General features: G+C 39.3%; 1 protein-coding gene across 2 annotated transcripts in view; it reads right to left on the bottom strand.

Annotated features, from left to right (window-relative positions):
- Positions 1-555: 555 nt before the first annotated feature.
- RAB6A (RAB6A, member RAS oncogene family) overlaps positions 556-27,890 on the bottom strand; it is a 118,267-nt gene continuing 90,932 nt past the window's right edge. For both annotated transcript variants that reach the window (XM_037026280.2, XM_037026279.2), the window contains exons 7-8: positions 3,553-3,619; positions 556-2,546 (exon numbers count right to left, since the gene is read on the bottom strand). In XM_037026280.2, coding sequence (XP_036882175.1) covers positions 2,482-2,546; positions 3,553-3,619 — 132 coding nt within the window. In that variant the 3' untranslated portion in view covers positions 556-2,481. The remainder of the gene's footprint in view (positions 2,547-3,552; positions 3,620-27,890) is intronic.

Below are 27,890 nucleotides of genomic sequence, written 5' to 3'. Positions count from 1 at the left end.
TAATTTGCTACCCCTGTCCCAAGGCCAAATTAGGAGTGAGGAGGTAAAAGCAGAACTTAAACTACCTTTTCTTATTACATCCTATTACTGCCTCTACAAGCGGCCCTGTCTTTCAAATTGCAGCCACTCTCCAGTACCCTCAACAGTTGAACAGAGTCTTCTCTTCTGACTCCCCCAGGGGCTTTTCTTTTATTATTTTTCTTGAGTTTTTCTGGATTCCATGTACCCTTTATATTTCTAGGGAGGAAGTAAGCACATGCTATGTTACCACCATGGCAGGAATGGGAAACCAAGTCAGTTACTTTTTTTCTCGTGTTTTATTTGTACTTTTTTGGCAGCAAAACTATTTATTTAAAAAAAAATCTAGACTATGAACACACTTCACTGCTTCAGTTGAAGAACCCCAAGCCGAATAAAAAGACCAATATTAAAAGCAGCATAACTGGTCACTGTCTTAAAGATACATAAAAATAATCAAATGCTACAATGTAGGAAGACAATCACCCCCATGTCAGAAATCACAACTTGTTTCAAATAAAGAATATGACCCATCTGCCATATTGAATTGATATTTATTTCAGGACATGCCATGTCAAAATAAAACAAAAAAGTCAACCCTTGCCTTTAACAATAATATTGTATTATAAAAGCACTTTACAACTCCATCCCATCTTTAAGTGTAAGTTACTGGTATGTGGGCTAATGATTATCTGAAAGCATTTCTCTATCTAGACCCATAATCCAAGTGCTCTCTGAATATTACAAGGTGACATTAAGTGAGAAGTGGAGGAGGAAGAGGAAAGAGAGGGGAATAAGATTCTCCCAGTTGCAGTGAGGGTATGAGGAAATATGAAGATGTTTTTGTTGTCTTTTCATCTTTATACTGTGTTAAGTAATGCTTACAACAAATTCAGCAGGCTTTTCCTGAGCTGCAACTCAGAAATTTTCTTCCTGCAAACAATGTATTTACAAATGTGTTTATTAACTTACACAGCAATCTCACAATAACTAGTAAAGATTAAAATGAAGCACTCTTAGTATATTTGTTTGCAGTGTTTAAAGGGAAATACATATTGCCATGGTGATGAAGCTCTAAACAGACTGAACAAAAACATCTAAAAATTAAAAATAGTTTTTAAAAAAAGGCAAAGAAATAAATATCACCAAAGAAAAAAGGTTAATTGAAGTTTAAATATAAAACTAAATCACTAGTTAATTAACCAAACTATACAGATCTAACACAAAGCAAAACCAGCCCAAAGACCCAACATTAAAAAAAAAAAAAAAAAAAAGCTAAAAAATAAGGCATAAATCTGCATAATTCTGAGTTTTATTTCCATTCTCTCCTTTCCCTATTTTTCAAATCTGCCTCAAGGGCTTTTGAAATCATTTCTGTTTTCAACTTGACCTGAAATGTCCTGAGCAAAAGTATTTGCTATTCTGTTGAGGATTCTCTTGTTGGTAAGCTTTAGATAGCATTGTTTCTACTGGTTATAGTAGTTTTGAACAAGGTGCCAAATTTAAATTCTTTCACTGGTTCTTCTTAAAGGAGTTTGACTTCTACAGTGTCTTGCCTGCATAGCATTTTTTTAAAAAAGAAAACCCAAAATAAATCTATTGCCTAAAAAAAAAATTTTTTTTAAGCAGAATAATTCTGTCTTGAACAATTTTAAAGTCTTGGGAGAAACAGTTTATTAGAAGAATTAAATATTAAAAACCTGTTCTAAAGCATTTTCACTTTTCTCCCCAGGAGTCCAATATGTGAAAAAGTCAATTTCTTTTGGTCAGAAATACATTTTACGTTCCTTTACTCTTAAGTACTCGGTATGTTCATTAGGACTCATTTTGAAGATGCACCAGAACTCTTTTCTTATTTTACTTAAGCACTGCCTGCACCATAATAGTTGAGTTTTCACTTCAAATAAGGTCTTAATAATTTATGTCAGTGCTCAAGAATAATTTTGGACATCTTGGCCCAAGACCTCAAGCAAGTAGTACTGCTATAACCAAAGGGTAATTCCAATGGGCTTGGTGAGACTGCTGCTTTGCCACCTCATCTTTGTTTTGAAGGAGGGAGTGTTAAGGTAGGGACTGGGGTTAGGGAGAGGTGAGAAAAACAAGGACGTACCAAGTACGTAGCAACTGCTCCTTAACCAAGCCATTTCCATCATTTTGAAGTACATTATCGTAACATTAAAAAGGGGAAAAAATGTTAAGAAATTGTATCTAATTTTGAAAGTTATCACTGGAATAGGCTGGAATTATCTGGCTTTTTGTAAAATATAAATAATGAAGACACTGACTTTTTTTGTGCTTGTGAAGCTAATAGATCATCTCCACGAAACAGGCAGCAATGATGAATTGCGATAGGTTACTACTGAAGGGAAAAGGTTCAAGCCAATATTCACACTGCAGTCAATGAAAGAGTAAGGGTGCCAAAGCAGTGAGCTTCTGGAGAAAAGTTGAAGGTGCCATGGGGAATTAGCAGGAACAGCCTCCTTCACTGACTGGCTGCTCCTGAGGCTTTTCCAGTTTTATGTCAATCACTGAAACAAAAGTTAAGGAGATGTAAATGGAAAAGTACAATTCCAATTCTGCCAAACACTGCCTTCTTTGACAAGCCTTTTCCATTCTTACTTGACTCCAGAGCCCACACAGATATACTATTTTCTAGCTTACCATATTAGGTGCTCAAATGGAATAAACTTGCTTACATCTACTCTATGAAGCAAGGGTCAGAATAAAGTTAAGCCCTATTCATGGGACTCTATCCCAAGGAAATTATTCTATAGGAGTAAGAAACATATAAAGATCATGTCCCTTATGGAATTATCTATAATAAAAATCTGAAAATAGCCTACAAGAAGTTCTGACAGTGGGGAGAGAATTTAATAATAAATATTGGGACTTCAATTATGTAGAACATATTATACTATTAAAAGTAATAAAGGTTTAGAAAACATAAAACATTTAAGAAGCACGAGGAGCTGAATACAAAGTGCTATGAATCCTATGGCTTAATAAAAATGTCTACATATGGAAAAACACTAGGTTGAAATGAAAATATCAAAATGCAAAATCCTTTGAAATACCTATTATTAGATGTGTTTCATTATGTCCTGTTTCTGTAAGCAGAGGCCATGATAAAGCTCCAGACTGAGTTATTTCCTGCCTGTGCCAAGAAGAAAGCTGAAAAGTTAGAAAAAGCAGGGGAGGAAAATATTATATATACTGCAGGGAAAAAGCCCAGAGCGAGCAATATTCAAAATTATGAAGGAAGAGGCTAGGAATCTAAGAATTGCCTGCTCATTAAAAAGCAAGCAAACAAACACAAACCTTCTCATTGATGAACTGTAGTGAACGGTAGGCTGCAAAGGGCACACTTGGATAGATCTGGCAGATCTTTTTTGCTATAGAAAACCTCAGTTTCTATGCTGCTAAACCACCAATTCCTGGCTGCAAAGAGTAACAGAATAATATTCCTTAACCAACCAAGTGGGGCTCTAAGATTGGTGTTAATAATAAAATTTTCTGGTAAAACAATAAGGATACTGTCTTCTCTGCTTCTGTCCTGTGTGCTTTCCATTCCAGGCAAAGCTGCTGCAACACGTCGGAAGAGCTGTGGAAAAGACAGAAATGTGATAGTTGGGAGGGAAAACTTACCAAATGGTTTTACTTGATAAAGTAAAGGTGGATGAACAATGGATGGTGAGTTAAAGGATACAGCTTCTGGGTTATTCTTCATTTAGACCTGAGCATAATAAACACATGTTAAAATGTCTATTTATTCTATAAATGAATACTATGTGAAAAGCAGTATGTCAAATACAAAGAAGTATGAAGATATGATCCATGCTTTCCAACTGGTGGCATCAGACATGAATAAAAAGCTAAGAAATAAGCAGTGAAAATGTCATTTAAGGCATAGGCGCTATAGGAACTCAGAGCAAGGGCAGATTGCTCATTTAGTAAAATTATGTACAGTGGCATTCCTATCTTTTATAAAGGGTTAGTTTCTAAAATCAGTGTTTATATAGTGAAATTGAGTCTGGTCAAAATTACCCTTGATAATTTCTTAGGAAAGCATTATGTTAGAGACTAACACACCACCTCTCAAGTCCAACAAAGCTAGCTTTTCCACCATCACTGGAAAGAGCACAAGTGAAAGTGGTTATCAGGTATGAGATCATGAAAAGTATCTTCAAAAGAATTATACACACTCAAGCCTGGTGAGATGTTCACTTAAGAAGTTATGTGGGTGGGAATAGAAACTGACTGAAGGAACAACATAATCATACTTCTTATTTTGTGCCCAAACCTAGACATACACTCAACTGGGTAAAACAGCAGATGAAACTGCCTGATTATTTCAATTATTTATCTTTTTGTTAGGCATGAGTATAAAATTACTACACATTAAATATCTATGTGATGTAACTCCTTTGTATTAAGTACCTGCTTACCTGAGGTATTGTTTCAGGTTCTCGGGGGACACAGAAATGAACAAGATGTAGTTTTCTAATTCAAGGAGCTCAGTCTAACAAAGGAGACAGACTTCCTATTTACAATGTGATGAGAGATAAAAACCAAGCAAGTACAAAATGATATGGGAATACAGATGTAAGAAGGCATTCCTCAGGAGGCTGGGTGATAATATCTGAGTTGTGATTTAAAGGCAGTTTTAAAATTTCACTTGCCTGAAATCATACTGTGTAAAGCACTGAGAGTTTAAGTGCTCCATAAATGTTGCTGAATTAAAATAAAAAGAAACAGAACAGAAGATAAAGACTGAGGTGAAAGAATGGAAATGAAGAACTAAAATGACAGAACCAGAGATGAAAACACTGGAACCCCAAGTAATTTTTTTAGGAAAGAAGTGCAGAAAAGCAGCAGATTTTTGTCTGTAGGTAGGGGTAGGATTAGGGTAGGATTAGGGAAGACTTGAGAGTAAGTACAGATGTCTTGGTTCTATTAAGGTTTAGAAGCATTTTAGAGATGTACCAAAGTTAGGCATTAGTCTCAACACTGAACTAAAATCAGCTATTAGACTTAAAATTGCAGAATGCTTTCCATAACATCATTCCTGGTACTCATAAAATTGTGCATGATCAAAAATAAATGCGGTATGTAAATTACCATCAACTGATTCAATAAAACACTAACTTTTGGATTAATATATGAATATTCAGTTTCAAATATAGATCAGTATTTTCATACAAGAATACAGCAAAAATTAATGACTGAATGCTGTTAATTTTGTGAACAAAAATAATGTAAAATTTGCAAAAGCTAAATGAATACAGAAAGACTGACAGTGTATAACTTCAAGCTAGCAAATGTTTACAAAAATGTAATACAAAGTTAGACAAAAATTCTAATCTTTTCTAAGTTGTTTATTAGCATTTAGATACTATAATAAAAGGAGAATGCCAACTTTTGTTAGCTCAAAATTTTATGCATCAAGACAAAGTCCAATACCCACTGAAAATTCACCTTTCATCCAGACATAATGAATATAAAGTATGAGAGAAAACATATTTTATAGAAACTAAGTTTGAAAAACTTAAGTTCCCCCATGAACATTAGCTGAAAATACCCAACTATTTAGTACTGAAAATAGGCCATAAATATAATGACTACAGAATAATCTAACAGCTGACAATGGGCACTAGATCAAACGTTGTACTCCAGAAATTCACTCTATGATGGTGATATGCAGTCTTGGTCTCAATGATTTTAACACTCGGCCATCTAGCCATAACATGTAGTTGGCATTTCTGATTTCAGTAGAGATGAAGGTAAGGGAAAAGAAGTGGAAAATTTTTCGGAGGGAAGAACTACCTAAATAAATATTCAGAGACAGAAAAGCACAAGGTATATTATTCAAGAACGGTTAGGTAGTCCAGATTGGCTACAGCATAGAGTATGTAAAAGAATCAGGATGAAACTATATATATTGAAAGCCAAACTAAGACAGACCTAGAGAAGAATACGGACTTCATCCTGTGGGTAAAGGCAGGCCTAAAAAAAGGCAGTTTGCATTAGGATTTCTATCAGTAACTCACAGCTGTCATACTATGGCTACAGAGACATACAATCACATACTGAAAATTCGAAATATTAGGGTGGGATGGGAAAAAGCTAAAAACTAAAAGGTGAAGTGCAGAATTTACATTCTGGATAGGCCACTTAGGTGACAGGTCATCTTTCTGTTCTTCAGTTCTCTTCTCTGTAAAATAGGCTTAAAATAATAGAATACTTAACTGACCAGATTACTTTGAAAATTAAGAGAAATCATTATGTAAACTGCCTAGGACTAATCTGTTATCTGGAAGTCTTTGATAAACAGTAGCTCTATTTCTCTAAGAGACTAGTCAGAGTAACTAATGGTCCTGTGAGCTTGGGAACATTACGCTTTTTCCAAGTCAACTGATTTCTTCTGAACTGAAATTCTGCAGTGAACTCCAGGACTGTACAACAAAACACCAACAGGCGCAAAACTGTACTTGAAGAAATTACATGAAACTGGTGGGAAAGGTGTGGGGGTTGGGAAAGACCTTCTGAAAATATTAGAGCAGAACTGAAATGCTCTTACTTAGGAATATCTAGAAATCCTCTCCAATATTTCATAGCTTGCTTCTGATAAGAAATATTTATTTAACTACTTACCTGTTCAAGCTGCATAATCTTTTAGGTTCCTAAGGATATTAACGTTTATTATAAGCTTGCATAGAAATTGAACATTCTGTTTCATGGGGGAGGCATACGGAAGGTTTGTTTAACTTCCTGTGAAATGGCATAAAATGAGCTTTACAAGTGTTGAACTTAAAAAAATATACATTCTAATTAGTGAAAAGCATACAATTAATGAAGTCTTTCTGAAAGAATACACCTGATTACCTATTCTCATAACAGTGTTTACTATTTATAGAAAGAGCATAGAACTTGAGCTAAGAAACTCTAGAACTATACTACCACATCATTACAGCTTTGTGAACACAAAGATACTTATCTCCCTATAGATTCCTTCTAATAAAAAGGGAGATATAGGGCGGAGCCAAGATGGCGGCGTGAGTAGAGCAGTGGAAATCTCCTCCCAAAAACACATAGAGCTATGAAAATATAACAATGAAAAATCTTCCTAAAATAGAGACCACAGGACACAGGACAACATCCAGACCACATCCACACCTGCAAGAACCCAGCGCCTTGTGAAGGGGGTAAGATACAAGCCCCAGCCCGGCGGGACCCGAGCGCCCCTCCCCCCGGCTCCCGGCGGGTGGAGAGAAACCGGAGCGGTTTTTTTTTTTTTTTTCTTTTTTTTGGCGAGCGCTTTTTGGAAGCCTTAGAGGGACGGGCCCCCGTTGCTGGGGAGGCAGGGTGGCGGGACCGGTGAGGAGGTGCCTGGGAACGGCGCCGGAGGACAAAGAATATCCCGCGTTTCTCCCTGCGAGACCTGGGGGCGGGTGCCTGAGACCGGTGCCTGAGGACGGAGGAGGTCGCGCGTTTTTCCCCTTTTTTTTTTTTTTTCTCTTTTTGGCGAGCGCTTTTTGGAAGCCTTGAAGGGACGGGGACCCCAGTGCTAGGGAGGCACGGTGGCGGGACTGGTGAGCGGGTGGCTGGGACCGGCGCCTGAGGACAAAGAATATCCCCCGTGTTTCCCTGCGGGACCGGTGGGCGGGTGCCTGAGACCGGCACTTGAGGACAGAGGAAATCGCGCGTTTTTCCCCTTTTTTTTTTCTCTTTTCTGCGAGTGCTTTTTGGAAGCCTAAAAGGGACAGGGACCCCGGTGCTAGGGAGGCAGGGCGGCTGGACTGGTGAGCGGGTGCCTGGGACCGGCACCTGAGGACAAAGAATATCCTGCATTTTTCCCTGTGGGACCGGTGGGTGGGTGCCTGAGACCAGCACCTGAGGACGGAAGAAATCGTGCGTTTTTCCCCTTTTTCTCTCTCTTTTTGCCGAGTGCTTTTTGGAAGCCTTGAAGGGACAGGGACCCCGGTGCTAGGGAGGCGGGGCGGCGGGACTGGTGAGCGGGTGCGTGGGACCAGTGCCTGAGGACAAAGAATATTGAGCGTTCCTTCCCTGCGGGACCGGTGGGTGGGTGCTTTTTGGAAGCCCTGAAAGGACAGGGACCCTGGTGCTAGGGAGACAGGGCAGCAGGACCAGTGAGCGGGTGCCTGGGACCGGCACCTGAGGACAAAAAAAAAAAAAAAAAAAAAAATCGCTTGTTTTTTCCTTTTTTTTTTTTTTTTCTCTTTGTTTCTGTTCCCTCTCTCATTGTTGCTGCTGTTGTTTTGGTTTGGAGAGTGCTTTTTGGAAATCTTAAAGGGGCAGGACAGGTCACTTAGACCAGAAGCAGGGAATCTGGGGATCTCTGGGCACTCTAACCCCCTGGGCAGCAGGGAGCACAGAGGCCCCTTACGGAGATAAATAGTCTCCTGGCTGCTCCCCCCCCAACGGGGCTCCACCATTTTGGAGGAACAGCCCCAGCCAGGCCAAGCCCACAGCAACAGCGGAGATAAACCCCAAAGCAACTGGGCAGAAAGCAGAAGCCCTGTCTGCGCACAGCTGCCCAGCACAAGCCACTAGAGGTCGCTATTCTCCCAGGAAAAGGCTACAAACCAACAAGAAGGGAAGCTCTTCCAGCGGTCACTTGTACCAGCTCTGCAAACTATCTCTATCACCATGAAAAGGCAAAACTACAGGCAGACAAAGATCACAGAGACAACACCTGAGAAGGAGACAGACCTAACTAGTCTTCCTGAAAAAGAATTCAAAATAAAAATCATGAACATGCTGACAGAGATGCAGAAAAAAATGCAAGAGCAATGGGATGAGATGCAGAGAAAAATGCAAGAGCAGTGGGATGAAGTCCGGAAGGAGATCACAGATGTCAGGAAAGAGATCACAGAAGTGAAACAATCCCTGGAAGGATTTATAAGCAGAATGGATAAGATGCAAGAGGCCATTGAAGGAATAGAAGCCAGAGAACAGGAACGTATAGAAGCTGACATAGAGAGAGATAAAAGGATCTCCAGGAATGAAACAACACTAAGAGAAATATGTGACCAATACAAAAGGAAAAACATTCGTATTATAGGGATACCAGAAGAGGAAGAAAGAGGAAAAGGGATAGAAAGTGTCTCTGAAGAAATAATTGCTGAAAACTTCCCCAAACTGGGGGAGGAAATAATCGAACAGACCATGGAATTATACAGAACCCCCAACAGAAAGGATCCAAGGAGGACAACACCAAGACACATAATAATTAAAATGGCAAGGATCAAGGACAAGGAAAGAGTTTTAAAGGCAGCTAGAGAGAAAAAGGTCACCTATAAAGGAAAACCAATCAGGCTAACATCAGACTTCTCAACAGAAACCCTACAGGCCAGAAGAGAATGGCATGATATACTTAATGCAATGAAACAGAAGGGCCTTGAACCAAGGATACTGTATCCAGCACGACTATCATTTAAATATGATGGTGGGATCAAACAATTCCCAGACAAGCAAAAGCTAGGGAATTTGCTTCCCACAAACCACCTCTACAGGGCATCCTACAGGGACTGCTCTAGATGGGAGCACCCCTAAAAAGAGCACAGAACAAAACACACAACATATGAAGAATGGAGGAGGAGGAATAAGAAGGGAGAGAAGAAAAGACTCTCCAGACAGCGTATATAACAGCTCAATAAGCGAGCTAAGTTAGGCAGTAAGATACTAAAGAAGCTAACCTTGAACCTTTGGTAACCACGAATCTAAAGCCTGCAATGGCAATAAGTACATATCTTTCAATAGTCACCCTAAATGTAAATGGACTTAATGCACCAATCAAAAGACATAGAGTAATAGAATGGATAAAAAAGCAAGACCCATCTATATGCTGCTTACAAGAAACTCACCTTAAACCCAAAGATAAGCATAGACTAAAAGTCAAGGGATGGAAAAACGTATTTCAGGCAAACAACAGTGAGAAGAAAGCAGGGGTTGCAGTACTAATATCAGACAAAATAGACTTCAAAACAAAGAAAGTAACAAGAGATAAAGAAGGCCACTACATAATGATAAAGGGCTTAGTCCAACAAGAGGATATAACCATTCTAAATATATATGCACCCAATACAGGAGCACCAGCATATGTGAAGCAAATACTAACAGAACTAAAGAGGGAAATAGACTGCAATGCATTCATTGTAGGAGACTTCAACACACCACTCACCCCAAAGGATAGATCCACCGGGCAGAAAATAAGTAAAGACACACAGGCACTGAACAACACACTAGAACAGATGGACCTAATAGACATCTATAGAACTTTACATCCAAAAGCAACAGGATATACATTCTTCTCAAGTGCACATGGAACATTCTCCAGAATAGACCACATACTAGCTCACAAAAAGAGCCTCAGTAAATTCCACAATATTGAAATTCTACCAACCAATTTTTCAGACCACAAAGGTATGAAAGTAGAAATAAATTCTACAAAGAAAACAAAAAGGCTCACAAACACATGGAGACTTAACAACATGCTACTAAATAATCAATGGATCAATGAACAAATCAAAATAGAGATCAAGGAATATATAGAAACAAATGACAACAACAACACTAAGCCCCAACTTCTGTGGGATGCAGCGAAAGCAGTCTTAAGAGGAAAGTATATAGCAATCCAGGCACACTTGAAGAAAGAAGAACAATCCCAAATGAATAGTCTAACATCACAATTATTAAAACTGGAAAAAGAAGAACAAATGAGGCCTAAAGTCAGCAGAAGGAGGGACATAATAAAGATCAGAGAAGAAATAAACAAAATTGAGAAGAATAAAACAATAGCAAAAATCAACGAAACCAAGAGCTGGTTCTTTGAGAAAATAAACAAAATAGATAAGCCTCTAGCCCAACTTATTAAGAGAAAAAGAGAGTCAACACAAATCAACATAATCAGAAATGAGAATGGAAAAATCACGACAGACTCCACAGAAATACAAAGAATTATTAAAGACTACTATGAAAACCTATATGCCAACAAGCTGGAAAACCTAGAAGAAATGGACAACTTCCTAGAAAAATACAACCTCCCAAGACTGACCAAGGAAGAAACACAAAAGTTAAACAAACCAATTACAAGCAAAGAAATTGAAACAGTAATCAAAAAACTACCCAAGAACAAAACCCCGGGGCCGGACGGATTTACCTCGGAATTTTATCAGACACACAGAGAAGACATAATACCCATTCTCCTTAAAGTGTTCCACAAAATAGAAGAAGAGGGAATACTCCCAAACTCATTCTATGAAGCCAACATCACCCTAATACCAAAACCAGGAAAAGACCCCACCAAAAAAGAAAATTACAGACCAATATCCCTGATGAATGTAGATGCAAAAATACTCAATAAAATATTAGCAAACAGAATTCAACAGTATATCAAAAGGATCATACACCATGACCAAGTGGGGTTCATCCCAGGGATGCAAGGATGGTACAACATTCGAAAATCCATCAACATCATCCACCACATCAACAAAAAGAAAGACAAAAACCACATGATCATCTCCATAGATGCTGAAAAAGCATTTGACAAAATTCAACATCCATTCATGATAAAAACTCTCAGCAAAATGGGAATAGAGGGCAAGTACCTCAACATAATAAAGGCCATATATGATAAACCCACAGCCAGCATTATACTGAACAGCGAGAAGCTGAAAGCATTTCCACTGAGATCGGGAACCAGACAGGGATGCCCACTCTCCCCACTGTTATTTAACATAGTACTGGAGGTCCTAGCCACGGCAATCAGACAAAACAAAGAAATACAAGGAATCCAGATTGGTAAAGAAGAAGTTAAACTGTCACTATTTGCAGATGATATGATACTGTACATAAAAAACCCTAAAGACTCCACTCCAAAACTACTAGAACTGATATCGGAATACAGCAAAGTTGCAGGATACAAAATCAACACACAGAAATCTGTAGCTTTCCTATACACTAACAACGAATCAATAGAAAGAGAAATCAGGAAAACAATTCCATTCACCATTGCATCAAAAAGAATAAAATACCTAGGAATAAACCTAACCAAGGAAGTGAAAGACTTATACTCTGAAAACTACAAGTCACTCTTAAGAGAAATTAAAGGGGACACTAATAAATGGAAACTCATCCCATGCTCATGGCTAGGAAGAATTAATATCGTCAAAATGGCCATCCTGCCGAAAGCAATATACAAATTTGATGCAATCCCTCTCAAATTACCAGCAACATTCTTCAATGAATTGGAACAAATAATTCAAAAATTCATATGGAAACACCAAAGACCCCGAATAGCCAAAGCAATCCTGAAAAAGAAGAATAAAGTAGGGGGGATCTCACTCCCCAACTTCAAGCTCTACTACAAAGCCATAGTAATCAAGACAATTTGGTACTGGCACAAGAACAGAGCCACAGACCAGTGGAACAGATTAGAGACCCCAGAAATTAACCCAAACATATATGGTCAATTAATATTTGATAAAGGAGCCATGGACATACAATGGCAAAATGACAGTCTCTTCAACAGATGGTGCTGGCAAAACTGGACAGCTACATGTAGGAGAATGAAACTGGACCATTGTCTAACCCCATATACAAAGGTAAACTCAAAATGGATCAAAGACCTGAATGTAAGTCACGAAACCATTAAACTCTAGGAAAAAAACATAGGCAAAAACCTCTTAGACATAAACATGAGTGATCTCTTCTTGAACATATCTCCCCGGGCAAGGAAAACAACAGCAAAAATGAGCAAGTGGGACTACATTAAGCTGAAAAGCTTCTGTACAGCGAAAGACACCATCAATAGAACAAAAAGGAACCCTACAGTATGGGAGAATATATTTGAAAATGACAGATCTGATAAAGGCTTGACGTCCAGAATATATAACGAGCTCACACGCCTCAACAAACAAAAAACAAATAACCCAATTAAAAAATGGGCAGAGGAACTGAACAGACAGTTCTCCAAAAAAGAAATACAGATGGCCAAGAGACACATGAAAAGATGCTCCACATCGCTAATTATCAGAGAAATGCAAATTAAAACTACAATGAGGTATCACCTCACACCAGTAAGGATAGCTGCCATCCAAAAGACAAACAACAACAAATGTTGGCGAGGCTGTGGAGAAAGGGGAACCCTACTACACTGCTGGTGGGAATGTAAATTAGTTCAACCATTGTGGAAAGCAGTATGGAGGTGCATCAAAATGCTCAAAACAGACCTACCATTTGACCCAGGAATTCCACTCCTAGGAATTTACCCTAAGAACGCAGCAATCAAGTTTGAGAAAGACAGATGCACTCCTATGTTTATCGCAGCACTATTTACAATAGCCAAGAATTGGAAGCAACCTAAATGTCCATCTGTAGATGAATGGATAAAGAAGATGTGGTACATATACACAATGGAATACTACTCAGCCATAAGAAGTGGAAAAATCCAACCATTTGCAGCAACATGGATGGAGCTGGAGAGTATTATGCTCAGTGAAATAAGCCAAGCGGAGAAAGAGAAATACCAAATGATTTCACTCATCTGAGGAGTATAGGAACAAAGGAAAAACTGACGGAACAAAACAGCAGCAGAATTACAGAACCCAAAAATGGACTAACAGGTACCAAAGGGAAAGGAACTGGGGAGGATGGGTGGGCAGGGAGGGATAAGGGGGGGGAAGAAGAAGGGGGGTATTAAGATTAGCATGCATGGGGGGAGGGAGAAAGGGGAGGGTGGACTGCACAACACAGAGAGGACAAGTAGTGACTCTACCACATTTTGCTAAGCTGATGGACAGTAACCGTAATGTGGTTGTTAGGGGGGACCTGATATAGGGGAGAGCATAGTAAACATAGTATTCTTCAGGTAAGTGCAGATTAAAAATTAAAAAAAAAAAAAGAAAGAAAGAAAGAAAAGGGGTATTACTCCTTAACAGGATAAAACTATTGGTAAATCAAAGATCAACGCATGCTTTAAATATCCTTAATGTTGATCACTTAAAGGGTGTCAGATGATCAGCTATGGAGGTACTCTTTTCTGATAATATTCCTTTCTCTTAATTAAAAAAAAAAAAAAAAGCAGTTACTGTGTGCTGACCTCCAATGAGTTCTGCACAGTGGTATAGAGGGCATGTCAAAGGGTGGGCAAAGGGTCTGTTTGTTTCTACGCAGAAGATCAAGGCCTAGCTTGGATACCCAGAAAATGAACTAAGATACGATATGAGGAGGAGCTTCCGGCATCAGCACTCTCTGGAGGACTCGTGCCGGGGGATGATCATCAAAAAGCCTCCACAAGGATCCGGACGATGCTGCGGTTGTGGCTGCATCCAGCCCACCGTCTCCTGGACTTGCCATAAGAAGGAGGAGGGAGATGTCTAGGCTGGCATGTGCATACAGTGACACAACGAATTTGACTGGATCTGTACTGTTGGAACTCAACCAGGAGTTGGGAGGGGTGCAAGTTGTAGCACCCCAAAATCTCATGACTATAGACTATCTATGGTCAAAAGAACATATGGGATGTGAACAGATCCCAGAAATGGGCTGCTTTAATTTGTCTGATGGTTCAAGTACAGTTGGACAATATCCATCATATCATAGATAAATTTTCACAAATGCCTAGGGTGCCTAAATGGTTTTCTTGGCTTCACTGGAGATGGCTGGTAATTATAGATTTGCTTTGTTTATGTCACCGTATTCCTATTATGTTAATATGTGTGTGCAAATTAGTTAGTAGTTTAAAACCTATACATACTTAAGGTACTATACAAGAAGATATGTCAAAGAAATAATCAATCCTCCCAAGTTTCCTTCATATGCTACATCTATAGCTTTTCTTCTTCCTTCCTAATTACAAACCTTAAATAGAATTCGTGCCTCATATCGAATTTACCGAGTATCATAATTCCTCCAGGTGGTAAAGATACCTCGAGACAAGTGCTGGGCGTAGAAGCCACAGGGCATAAATCTGCAAAGAAGTAAAAAGCTAACCTTTGCAAACAATATGGCTTCTCTCTCACTTACCAACTTTACATTTCCCTGTATGGCCCCGGAAGATGACTGGTTAGCCAGAGACGGGTAAGATTCCTCAAGGGAGGAACAACCTAAGACAGGCACAGTCGCAGGGGGGCCATCAGGTGAGAATTTGGGGATCAACAGAGGTGAGGCTCAGAACCTCACCCCCCCTGCTTTGAGAGAAATCTTCTGCATCCGTGGATGTCTTGCTGCCCTTGTCTAGCCTGGATTAATACTTAGTCCATAGGCACACACCTGATCATCTGATCATCTACATTTGCCTTCTTACAGCACTAAACTATGTTTTCTACCTTTATCTTGCATCTACCTACCACTTCAGCATTTTATTAAAAATAAAAATAATAATAATAATAGGAGAAATGTGGGATCAACATATAAATCAAGTACAAAAATCAAACGAATATTCATATTTGACCTGATTGTTTATAGGTCATAATGCATGATCAAAACCGAAAGTTTCTGTGATGAATGCCCTTGTACTGTTCACCATGTAAGAATTTATTCACTCTGTAAGAATTCGTTCACCATGTAAGAACTTGTTCGTTATGCTTCAGAAGATTGGAGACTGACGAGAATTAGGCTTGAGATGGATTAATGATTGTACATTGAGCATTGACCCCCCTATACTGAATTTTATTGTTGTTAACAACCATTTGATCAATAAATATGAGAGATGCCCTCTCAAAAAAAAAAAAAAAAAAAAAAAAGGGAGATATAGTTGTGAGGTTCAAAGGATACACCCACAAAAAAAGATGCTGCTTCACCTAACAATATCCTCCCCTGCTCCCAACCAAATCTGTCTAGCTGACATTCATCCTTCATAATCTATTCTCTAATAACTCCTTATAAAACTTCCTAATCTCATTTCCAGATTCCTTCAATTCCATCATCCTCCTATCTAATAAAATACTGCTATATACCTTAATTGCACTTACTATTTCTTCTTTCAGAGCTTTATTGAAGGACCCCCACCAGTAAAATGGCAAACTTCCGGCTTCTCTTCGGGGTCCTCGGTTCCCGCCGGCGCCACCTGAAACCCAATCACCTCTCGCCCCCCTCCCAATCCCAGCACCTAGACAACAGCCACCAGCCCCGTAGAAGTAACACCACAATCACCCATGCCCCTTCCTATATAACCCAGCACCTTTCCCTAATAAAGCAGAATTCTCCGGTGAATTGCTGCTGTGTGTCGCTCCTTTCCTTTCATTTATTACACTGATTGTAATGGCCTATTTACACTTCTTTTCCTTCTAGACTTTAAACCTCTGGAGGGCAAGGCTTACATTTCATCTTTGTTATCCCAGTGCAGTAGGTATTTTTTTAAATGCTAAATGAAAGGATGACTAATGGGTGTGGAAACATATTAGAAATTATAGAGTATAGGACAATTACTTGATTAATGCCTTTACCTGCTGACTTTTTTGAGTTCTCTTACATCTGAATTCTCAGACAATTCTTTAGGCATGACTACTCTTAATACTATTTGGCAGATGATCACAGATCTGAGAAAGCCTGTTACTTCATTAAGTGAAAGAAAAACTACTAATAGTTCTGTCCATCCAGCCTCCCAACTCTGAAAAGCAGGCAACAGAAAAAATCAGTTTACTCAGTTCCTTGTAGAAAAACAAGTATAAAAAGAGTTTTAAATTTAAAACCCTGATAAACGTCAATTTGATGAAAAACAAATGCCACTGAGTAGTATCTCTAATCAAATATAAAAAAGGATATAATTAACACAAGGAAATATAAAGGGAGGTCATGATAATTAAGAGACCAGATTAATTGGTAGATCCATTAATCAGAGAAATACACTCTTAAAGAAAGGAGTAAGCCTCCATTATCTACAAAGTTAAATTTATTAGACACAGAAGAGGAAATAGGTTAAAGGGACCCCACAAATTCCACTCCCACCACCTCACCCTGGCATTTTATTTTTACCATTGAAAGTAATTAGAAAGACCTTCAAGAAAGCTTTCTTAAAAAGTTAGTGTGAAGGATGGCGGCGTGAATAGAGCAGTGGAAATCTCCTCCCAAAAACACATAGAGCTATGAAAATATAACAAAGAAAAATCTTCCTAAAATAGAGACCACAGGACACAGGACAACATCCAGACCACATCCACACCTGCAAGAACCCAGCGCCTTGCGAAGTGGGTAAGATACAAGCCCCGGCCCAGCGGGACCCGAGCACCCCTCCCCCCCGCTCCCGGCGGGTGGAAAGAAACCGGAGCGTTTTTTTTTTTTTTTGGCGAGCGCTTTTTGGAAGCCTTAAAGGGACGGGCCCCCGTTGCTAGGGAGGCAGGGTGGCGGGACCGGTGAGCAGGTGCCTGGGACCGGCGGCTGAGGACAAAGAATATCCCGCGTTTCTCCCTGTGGGACCGGCGGGCGGGTGCCTGAGACTGGTGCCTGAGGATGGAGGAAATCGCGCGTTTTTCCCCTTTTCTTTTTCTCTTTTTGGCGAGCGCTTTTTGGAAGCCTTAAAGGGACAGGGACCCCAGTGCTAGGGAGGCAGGGTGGTGAGACTGGTGAGCGGGTGCCTGGGACCGGCGCCTGAGGACAAAGAATATCCCACGTTTTTCCCTGCGGGACCGGTGGGCGGGTGCCTGAGACCAGCACCTGAGGACGGAGGAAATCGCGCGTTTTTCCTCTTTTTTTTTTCTTCTCTTTTCTGCGAGTGCTTCTTGGAAGCCTAAAAGGGACAGGGACACTGGTGCTAGGGAGGCAGGGCGGCGGGACTGGTGAGCGGGTGCCTGGGACCAGTGCCTGAGGACAAAGAATATCGAGCGTTCCTTCCCTACGGGACCGGTGGGTGGGTGCTTTTTGGAAGCCTTGAAAGGACAGGGACCCTGGTGCTAGGGAGACAGGGCAGCAGGACGAGTGAGCGGGTGCCTGGGACCGGCACCTGAGGACAAAAAAAAGAAAAAAAAAATCGCTTCTTTTTTCCTTTTTCTTTCTTTCTTTCTGTTCCCTCTCTCATTGTTGCTGTTGTTGTTTTGGTTTGGAGAGTGCTTTTTGGAAGTCTTAAAGGGGCAGGACAGGTCACTTAGACCAGAGGCAGGGAATGTGGGGATCTCTGGGCACCCTAACCCCCTGGGCAGCAGGCAGCACAGAGACCCCTTACGGAGATAAATAGCCTCCTGGCCGCTCCCCCTCCAAACGGGGCTCCACCATTTTGGAGGAACAGCCCCAGCCAGACCAAGCCCACAGCAACAGCGGAGATAAACCCCAAAGCAACTGGACAGGAAGCAGAAGCCCTGTCTGTGCACAGCTGCCCAGCACAAGCAACTAGAGGTCGTTATTCTCCCAGGAAAAGGCTACAAACCAACAAGAAGGGAAGCTCTTTCAGCGGTCACTTGTACCAGCTCTGCAAACTATCTCTATCACCATGAAAAGGCAAAACTACAGGCAGACAAAGATCACAGAGACAACACCTGAGAAGGAGACAGACCTAACTAGTCCTCCTGAAAAAGAATTCAAAATAAAAATCATGAACATGCTGACAGAGATGCAGAGAAAAATGCAAGAGCAATGGGATGAGATGCAGAGAAAAATGCAAGAGCAGTGGGATGAGATGCAGAGAAAAATGCAAGAGCAGTGGGATGAAGTCCGGAAGGAGACCACAGATGTCAGGAAAGAGATCACAGAAGTGTAACAATCCCTGGAAGGATTTATAAGCAGAATGGATAAGATGCAAGAGGCCATTGAAGGAATAGAAACCAGAGAACAGGAACGTATAGAAGCTGACATAGAGAGAGATAAAAGGATCTCCAGGAATGAAACAACACTAAGAGAAATATGTGACCAATATAAAACAAATAATATTCGTATTATAGGGATACCAGAAGAGGAAGAAAGAGGAAAAGGGATAGAAAGTCTCTTTGAAGAAATAATTGCTGAAAACTTCCCCAAACTGGGGGAGGAAATAATCGAACAGACCATGGAATTACACAGAACTCCCAACAGAAAGGATCCAAGGAGGACAACACCAAGACACATAGTAATTAAAATGGCAAGGATCAAGGACAAGGAAAGAGTTTTAAAGGCAGCTAGAGAGAAAAAGGTCACCTATAAAGGAAAACCAATCAGGCTAACATCAGACATCTAGACAGAAACCCTACAGGCCAGAAGAGAATGGCATGATATACTTAATGCAATGAAACAGAAGGGCCTTGAACCAAGGATACTGTATCCAGCACGACTATCATTTAAATATGATGGTGGGATTAAACAATTCCCAGACAAGCAAAAGCTGAGGGAATTTGCTTCCCACAAACCACCTCTACAGGGCATCCTACAGGGACTGCTCTAGATGGGAGCACCCCTAAAAAGAGCACAGAACAAAACACACAACATATGAAGAATGGAGGAGGAGGAATAATAAGGGAGAGAAGAAAAGAATCTCCAGACAGTGTATATAACAGCTCAATAAGCGAGCTAAGTTAGGCAGTAAGATACTAAAGAAGCTAACCTTGAACCTTTGGTAACCACGAATCTAAAGCCTGAAATGGCAATAAGTACATATCTCTCAATAGTCACCCTAAATGTAAATGGACTTAATGCACCAATCAAAAGACATAGAGTAATAGAATGGATAAAAAAGCAAGACCCATCTATATGCTGCTTACAAGAAACTCACCTTAAACCCAAAGATAAGCATAGACTAAAAGTCAAGGGATGGAAAAACATATTTCAGGCAAACAACAGTGAGAAGAAAGCTGGGGTTGCAGTACTAATATCAGACAAAATAGACTTCAAAACAAAGAAAGTAACAAGAGATAAAGAAGGCCACTACATAATGATAAAGGGCTTAGTCCAACAAGAGGATATAACCATTCTAAATATATATGCACCCAATACAGGAGCACCAGCATATGTGAAGCAAATACTAACAGAACTAAAGAGGGAAATAGACTGCAATGCATTCATTGTAGGAGACTTCAACACACCACTCACCCCAAAGGATAGATCCACTGGGCAGAAAATAAATAAAGACACACAGGCACTGAACAACACACTAGAACAGATGGACCTAATAGACATCTATAGAACTCTACATCCAAAGCAACAGGATATACATTCTTCTCAAGTGCACATGGAACATTCTCCAGAATAGACCACACACTAGCTCACAAAAAGAGCCTCAGTAAATTCCAAAATATTGAAATTCTACCAACCAATTTTTCAGACCACAAAGGTATGAAAGTAGAAATAAATTCTACAAAGAAAACAAAAAGGCTCACAAACACATGGAGCCTTAACAACATGCTACTAAATAATCAATGGATCAATGAACAAATCAAAATAGAGATCAAGGAATATATAGAAACAAATGACAACAACAACACTAAGCCCCAACTTCTGTGGGATGCAGCGAAAGCAGTCTTAAGAGGAAAGTATATAGCAATCCAGGCACACTTGAAGAAGGAAGAACAATCCCAAATGAATAGTCTAACATCACAATTATTAAAACTGGAAAAAGAAGAACAAATGAGGCCTAAAGTCAGCAGAAGGAGGGACATAATAAAGATCAGAGAAGAAATAAACAAAATTGAGAAGAATAAAACAATAGCAAAAATCAACAAAACCAAGAGCTGGTTCTTTGAGAAACTAAACAAAATAGATAAGCCTCTAGCCCAACTTATTAAGAGAAAAAGAGAGTCAACACAAATCAACATAATCAGAAATGAGAATGGAAAAATCACGACAGACTCCACAGAAATACAAAGAATTATTAAAGACTACTATGAAAACCTATATGCCAACAAGCTGAAAAACCTAGAAGAAATGGACAACTTCCTAGAAAAATACAACCTCCCAAGACTGACCAAGGAAGAAACACAAAAGTTAAACAAACCAATTACAAGCAAAGAAATTGAAACAGTAATCAAAAAACTACCCAAGAACAAAACCCCGGGGCCGGACGGATTTACCTCGGAATTTTATCAGACACACAGAGAAGACATAATACCCATTCTCCTTAAAGTGTTCCACAAAATAGAAGAAGAGGGAATACTCCCAAACTCATTCTATGAGGCCAACATCACCCTAATACCAAAAACAGGCAAAGACCCCACCAAAAAAGAAAATTACAGACCAATATCCCTGATGAATGTAGATGCAAAAATACTCAATAAAATATTAGCAAACAGAATTCAACAGTTTATCAAAAGGATCATACACCATGACCAAGTGGGGTTCATCCCAGGGATGCAAGGATGGTACAACATTCGAAAATCCATCAACATCATCCACCACATCAACAAAAAGAAAGACAAAAACCACATGATCATCTCCATAGATGCTGAAAAAGCATTTGACAAAATTCAACATCCATTCATGATAAAAACTCTCAGCAAAATGGGAATAGAGGGCAAGTACCTCAACATAATAAAGGCCATATATGATAAACCCACAGCCAGCATTATACTGAACAGCGAGAAGCTGAAAGCATTTCCACTGAGATCGGGAACCAGACAGGGATGCCCACTCTCCCCACTGTTATTTAACATAGTACTGGAGGTCCTAGCCACGGCAATCAGACAAAACAAAGAAATACAAGGAATCCAGATTGGTAAAGAAGAAGTTAAACTGTCACTATTTGCAGATGATATGATACTGTACATAAAAAACCCTAAAGACTCCACTCCAAAACTACTAGAACTGATATCGGAATACAGCAAAGTTGCAGGATACAAAATTAACACACAGAAATCTGTAGCTTTCCTATACACTAACAACGAATCAATAGAAAGAGAAATCAGGAAAACAATTCCATTCACCATTGCATCAAAAAGAATAAAATACCTAGGAATAAGCCTAACCAAAGAAGTGAAAGACTTATACTCTGAAAACTACAAGTCACTCTTAAGAGAAATTAAAGGGGACACTAATAAATGGAAACTCATCCTATGCTCATGGCTAGGAAGAATTAATATCGTCAAAATGGCCATCCTGCCCAAAGCAATATACAGATTTGATGCAATCCCTCTCAAATTACCAGCAACATTCTTCAATGAATTGGAACAAATAATTCAAAAATTCATATGGAAACACCAAAGACCCCGAATAGCCAAAGCAATCCTGAAAAAGAAGAATAAAGTAGGGGGGATCTCACTCCCCAACTTCAAGCTCTACTACAAAGCCATAGTAATCAAGACAATTTGGTACTGGCACAAGAACAGAGCCACAGACCAGTGGAACAGATTAGAGACCCCAGAAATTAACCCAAACATATATGGTCAATTAATATTTGATAAAGGAGCCATGGACATACAATAGCAAAATGACAGTCTCTTCAACAGATGGTGCTGGCAAAACTGGACAGCTACATGTAGGAGAATGAAACTGGACCATTGTCTGACCCCATATACAAAGGTAAAGTCAAAATGGATCAAAGACCTGAATGTAAGTCATGAAACCATTAAACTCTTGGAAAAAAACATAGGCAAAAACCTCTTAGACATAAACATGAGTGATCTCTTCTTGAACATATCTCCCCGGGCAAGGAAAACAACAGCAAAAATGAGCAAGTGGGACTACATTAAGCTGAAAAGCTTCTGTACAGCGAAAGACACCATCAATAGAACAAAAAGGAACCCTCCAGTATGGGAGAATATATTTGAAAATGACAGATCTGATAAAGGCTTGACGTCCAGAATATATAAAGAGCTCACACGCCTCAACAAACAAAAAACAAATAACCCAATTAAAAAATGGGCAGAGGAACTGAACAGACAGTTCTCCAAAAAAGAAATACAGATGGCCAAGAGACACATGAAAAGATGCTCCACATCGCTAATTATCAGAGAAATGCAAATTAAAACTACAATGAGGTATCACCTCACACTAGTAAGGATAGCTGCCATCCAAAAGACAAACAACAACAAATGTTGGCGAGGCTGTGGAGAAAGGGGAACCCTCCTACACTGCTGGTGGGAATGTAAATTAGTTCAACCATTGTGGAAAGCAGTATGGAGGTGCATCAAAATGCTCAAAACAGACCTACCATTTGACCCAGGAATTACACTCCTAGGAATTTACCCTAAGAACGCAGCAATCAAGTTTGAGAAAGACAGAATCACTCCTATGTTTATCGCAGCACTATTTACAATAGCCAAGAATTGGAAGCAACCTAAATGTCCATCGGTAGATGAATGGATAAAGAAGATGTGGTACATATACACAATGGAATACTACTCAGCCATAAGAGGTGGAAAAATCCAACCATTTGCAGCAACATGGATGGAGCTGGAGAGTATTATGCTCAGTGAAATAAGCCAAGCGGAGAAAGAGAAATACCAAATGATTTCACTCATCTGAGGAGTATAGGAACAAAGGAAAAACTGAAGGAACAAAACAGCGGTGGAATTACAGAACCCAAAAATGGACTAACAGGTACCAAAGGGAAAGGAACTGGGGAGGATGGGTGGGCAGGGAGGGATAAGGGGGGGGAAGAAGAAGGGGGGTATTAAGATTAGCATGCATGGGGGGAGGGAGAAAGGGGAGGTTGAGCTGCACAACACAGAGAGGACAAGTAGTGACTCTACAACATTTTGCTAAGCTGAGGGACAGTAACCGTAATGTGGTTGTTAGGGGGGACCTGATATAGGGGAGAGCATAGTAAACATAGTATTCTTCATGTAAGTGTAGATTAAAAGTTAAAAAAAAAAAAAAGAAAGAAAGAAAGAAAAGGGGTATTACTCCTTAACAGGATAAAACTATTGGTAAATCAAAGATCAACGCATGCTTTAAATATCCTTAATGTTGATCACTTAAAGGGTGTCAGATGATCAGCTATGGAGGTACTCTTTTCTGATAATATTCCTTTCTCTTAATTAAAAAAAAAAAAAAGCAGTTACTGTGTGCTGACCTCCAATGAGTTCTGCACAGTGGTATAGAGGGCATGTCAAAGTGTGGGCAAAGGGTCTGTTTGTTTCTATGCAGAAGATCAAGGCCTAGCTTGGATACCCAGAAAATGAACTAAGATACGATATGAGGAGGAGCTTCCGGCATCAGTACTCTCTGGAGGACTTGTGCCGGGGGATGATCATCAAAAAGCCTCCACAGGGATCCGGACGATGCTGCGGTTGTGGCTGCATCCAGCCCACCGTCTCCTGGACTTGCCATAGGAATGAGGAGGGAGATGTCTAGGCTGGCATGTGCATACAGTGAGACAACGAATTTGACCGGATCTGTACTGTTGGAACTCAACCAGGAGTTGGGAGGGGTGCAAGTTGTAGCACTCCAAAATCTCATGACTATAGACTATCTATGGTTAAAAGAACATATGGGATGTGAACAGATCCCAGAAATGGGCTGCTTTAATTTGTCTGATGGTTCAAGTACAGTTGGACAATATCCATCATATCATAGATAAATTTTCACAAATGCCTAGGGTGCCTAAATGGTTTTCTTGGCTTCACTGGAGATGGATGGTAATTATAGATTTGCTTTGTTTATGTCACCGTATTCCTATTATGTTAATATGTGTGTGCAAATTAGTTAGTAGTTTAAAACCTATACATACTTAAGGTACTATACAAGAAGATATGTCAAAGAAATAATCAATCCTCCCATGTTTCCTTCATATGCTACATCTATAGCTTTTCTTCTTCCTTCCTAATTACAACCCTTAAATAGAATTCGTGCCTCATATCGAATTTACCGAGTATCATAATTCCTCCAGGTGGTAAAGATACCTCGAGACAAGTGCTGGGCATAGAAGCCACAAGGCATAAATCTGCAAAGAAGTAAAAAGCTAACCTTTGCAAACAATATGGCTTCTCTCTCACTTACCAACTTTACATTTCCCTGTATGGCCCCGGAAGATGACTGGTTAGCCAGAGACGGGTAAGATTCCTCAAGGCAGGAACAACCTAAGACAGGCACAGTCGCAGGGGGGCCATCAGGTGAGAATTTGGGGATCAACGGAGGTGAGGCTCAGAACCTCACCCCCCCCTGCTTTGAGAGAAATCTTCTGCATCCGTGGATGTCTTGCTGTCCTTGTCTAGCCTGGATTAATACTTAGTCCATAGGCACGCACCTGATCATCTGATCATCTACATTTGCCTTCTTACAGCACTAAACTATGTTTTCTACCTTTATCTTGCATCTACCTACCACTTCAGCATTTTATTAAAAATAAAAATAATAATAATAATAGGAGAAATGTGGGATCAACATATAAATCAAGTACAAAAATCAAACGAATATTCATATTTGACCTGAATGTTTATAGGTCATATTGCATGATCAATACCGAAAGTTTCTGTGATGAATGCCCTTGTACTGTTCACCATGTAAGAATTTATTCACTATGTAAGAATTCGTTCACCATGTAAGAACTTGTTTGTTATGCTTCAGAAGATTGGAGACAGACGAGAATTAGGCTTGAGATGGATTAATGATTGTACATTGAGCGTTGACCCCCCTATACTGAATTTTATTGTTGTTAACAACCATTTGATCAATAAATATGAGAGATGCCCTCTCAAAAAAAAAAAAAAAGTTAGTGTGAAGTCCTTCCCTCCAGATCATTATTCTCAATATCTACAGTGCATTAGCATTAACTGGGAAACTTAAAAACAAACAAAACACCAGATGCTTGGGTCCCACCCTGCAAAGACTGATTCACTGATTAGCAGTGGGGTGGCACCTTTACTGTTTCATTTAAAGATCTCTGGATGATCCTAATACAGAGCCAGAGCTAAAGCCCACACTGAAACAATTATTTATACAGAATATGAAGTAAATCAAAGAAGGCAATAAAGAAGCTAGTACTGAGTGCTTATTTTGTCAGAATATTCACATATTTTCTCATTTTAAAGTTCATAGTGACTTGTGAAGAAGATACTAATACCCCACATTTTACAGAAATTGAAGGTTAAAGAGAATATTTACCATACACCAAATTTAAAAAGCTGAGATCATAAATTCATAATTTTTTGTATCTTATGCTGCCTAATATAAATGGAAGTTCTTTCTATATTGAAAGCACTGTGGAAAGGACTGTGTGAAGAAAAAGCTAACAATCTTGGCTAAGAGGAATTTGCTTTGTGAAAAGAAACACTATTAATACACACAAATTACAGACACAGAAACGTAACCCATTTTCTGTGACTTAAAATTTGTATCTATAGTTTTAACCAATGTATTTGAAAAATTTGGTGTTCCCTCAGAATACTTCAATTAGATTAAAAGAAAATGTACTAACTCAGGACATCTCAAACTGGGCCAAGTAAATGCCTTACAAAGCCACGTTCTCTTCTTGCAGAGATATATGTAAATCAGGAAGGAAAAGAACCCTAGGGGTGTAAGTTGTTTTAAAATAATCATTAAAGGAAAATCCATTTCTTAAATGCCAAGGGTATGTTAACAGAAGCCTCTAAGGAACCACAAATGACTAAATATGGGCTCAGTATAGTTGGTGGTGTTTTAAAAAATCCTCACAATTGTATAATTGAGCTAGCCATTTTCTAAAGGCATTCTGGGGCATCCTTGCCAGGATATTTTCTTTTCCTGGAAAAATGATATCAGTAACAATTCCACTCTGACCTCCAGGTTATGGTATTTTACTTGTGATTTCTAGTGGGAAATAGGCATATTTTAAGTTGTAGTGACACCTATAGGAATTAGCTCTGGAGATAATGATAATCTAAATAATGGCTCTCTACAGAATCCTCCAAGTTGAGTATTTTGGGTTGTAATCTTAGGTACTTAATTTCAAGTGGTAGATTGGAGAAGACTTCAAAATAAAACCACTGCTGCTATCAGTTCTTAGCTTTATTATAAAATTAACTGAGTATTTTATAAGGAAGAGGGAATTCGATCCTTCAAAGATCAAGCTGAACCAAGTTCCACCAACTTACAGAAAAATGTCATTATGAAACTGTTAAGAGTAGGCAATATTTAATACACCACTGTGATTATCATGAGTGCTCAGTTGACTGGTATTTTCTAGGTCTCCATTTTAATTTTGGTAGGCCACCATTTCTTGAATTAAAGATTATTTTGTTACCTGTTTTGTTGCTGTTTTGCAACTAACTTTTAACAGGTCTTGCTTCCATCTTTACCCTTTACAGTCTGTATTTTATAGAGTGGCTAGTGATTTCTTTTAAATCCAAAATCTACTCATGTCAAATCTCTGATTAAAATCTTCCAAAAGATTTCTATCTTACTCAAAATAAAAGCCCAAATCCTAGCTACAGCCTACATGGATTTAGACCCCTGTTCCCTAGAACTATCCCACTATGAGGGCAATTCCTACCACATGACTCCTCTCCACCTTCCACTCCAACTTTTCTGAACTCCTTACTATCTTAAACATGCCAATTACCTTTGAACTTATCTTTGCACTTGATGTTTGGAATGTTCTTCCTCAGATATATAAATGACTCACTTCTGCAACCGCTTTAGGTATCTGCTCAAATATCAACTTATTAGAGACACTTTCCCCAATTATCTTTATAAAAAATCTCATCCCCATCACCAGTATTCTTGATCTCTCTGACCTTATTTTTTTCCACAGCACTTATAACCTCACAAAGTGTTACATTTTCATTTATTGCCTAACTCTACATACTAGAAAGTATATTACATAATGGTATGGATTTAAAGATGTTTTGTTTACATATATTTATCTCCAGTGCCTGTAACTAACAGAATTTGGCATGTAGGAGGTGATTTATGAGTGCATTAATAACTGAATAAAACCATGGTTAATATAGTAATTTCTCTTTCTTCAGTTCATAGTCATCATATGTATGGATTCTTGACCACTCAGTGATACTGAAGTCCTCCTGTGTTATGGATGTGAA

This window comes from Manis javanica, chromosome 11 (assembly GCF_040802235.1).
Source record: "Manis javanica isolate MJ-LG chromosome 11, MJ_LKY, whole genome shotgun sequence".
NCBI classification, from domain to species: domain Eukaryota; kingdom Metazoa; phylum Chordata; class Mammalia; order Pholidota; family Manidae; genus Manis; species Manis javanica.
This window is presented reverse-complemented; position numbering and strand designations above follow the sequence as displayed.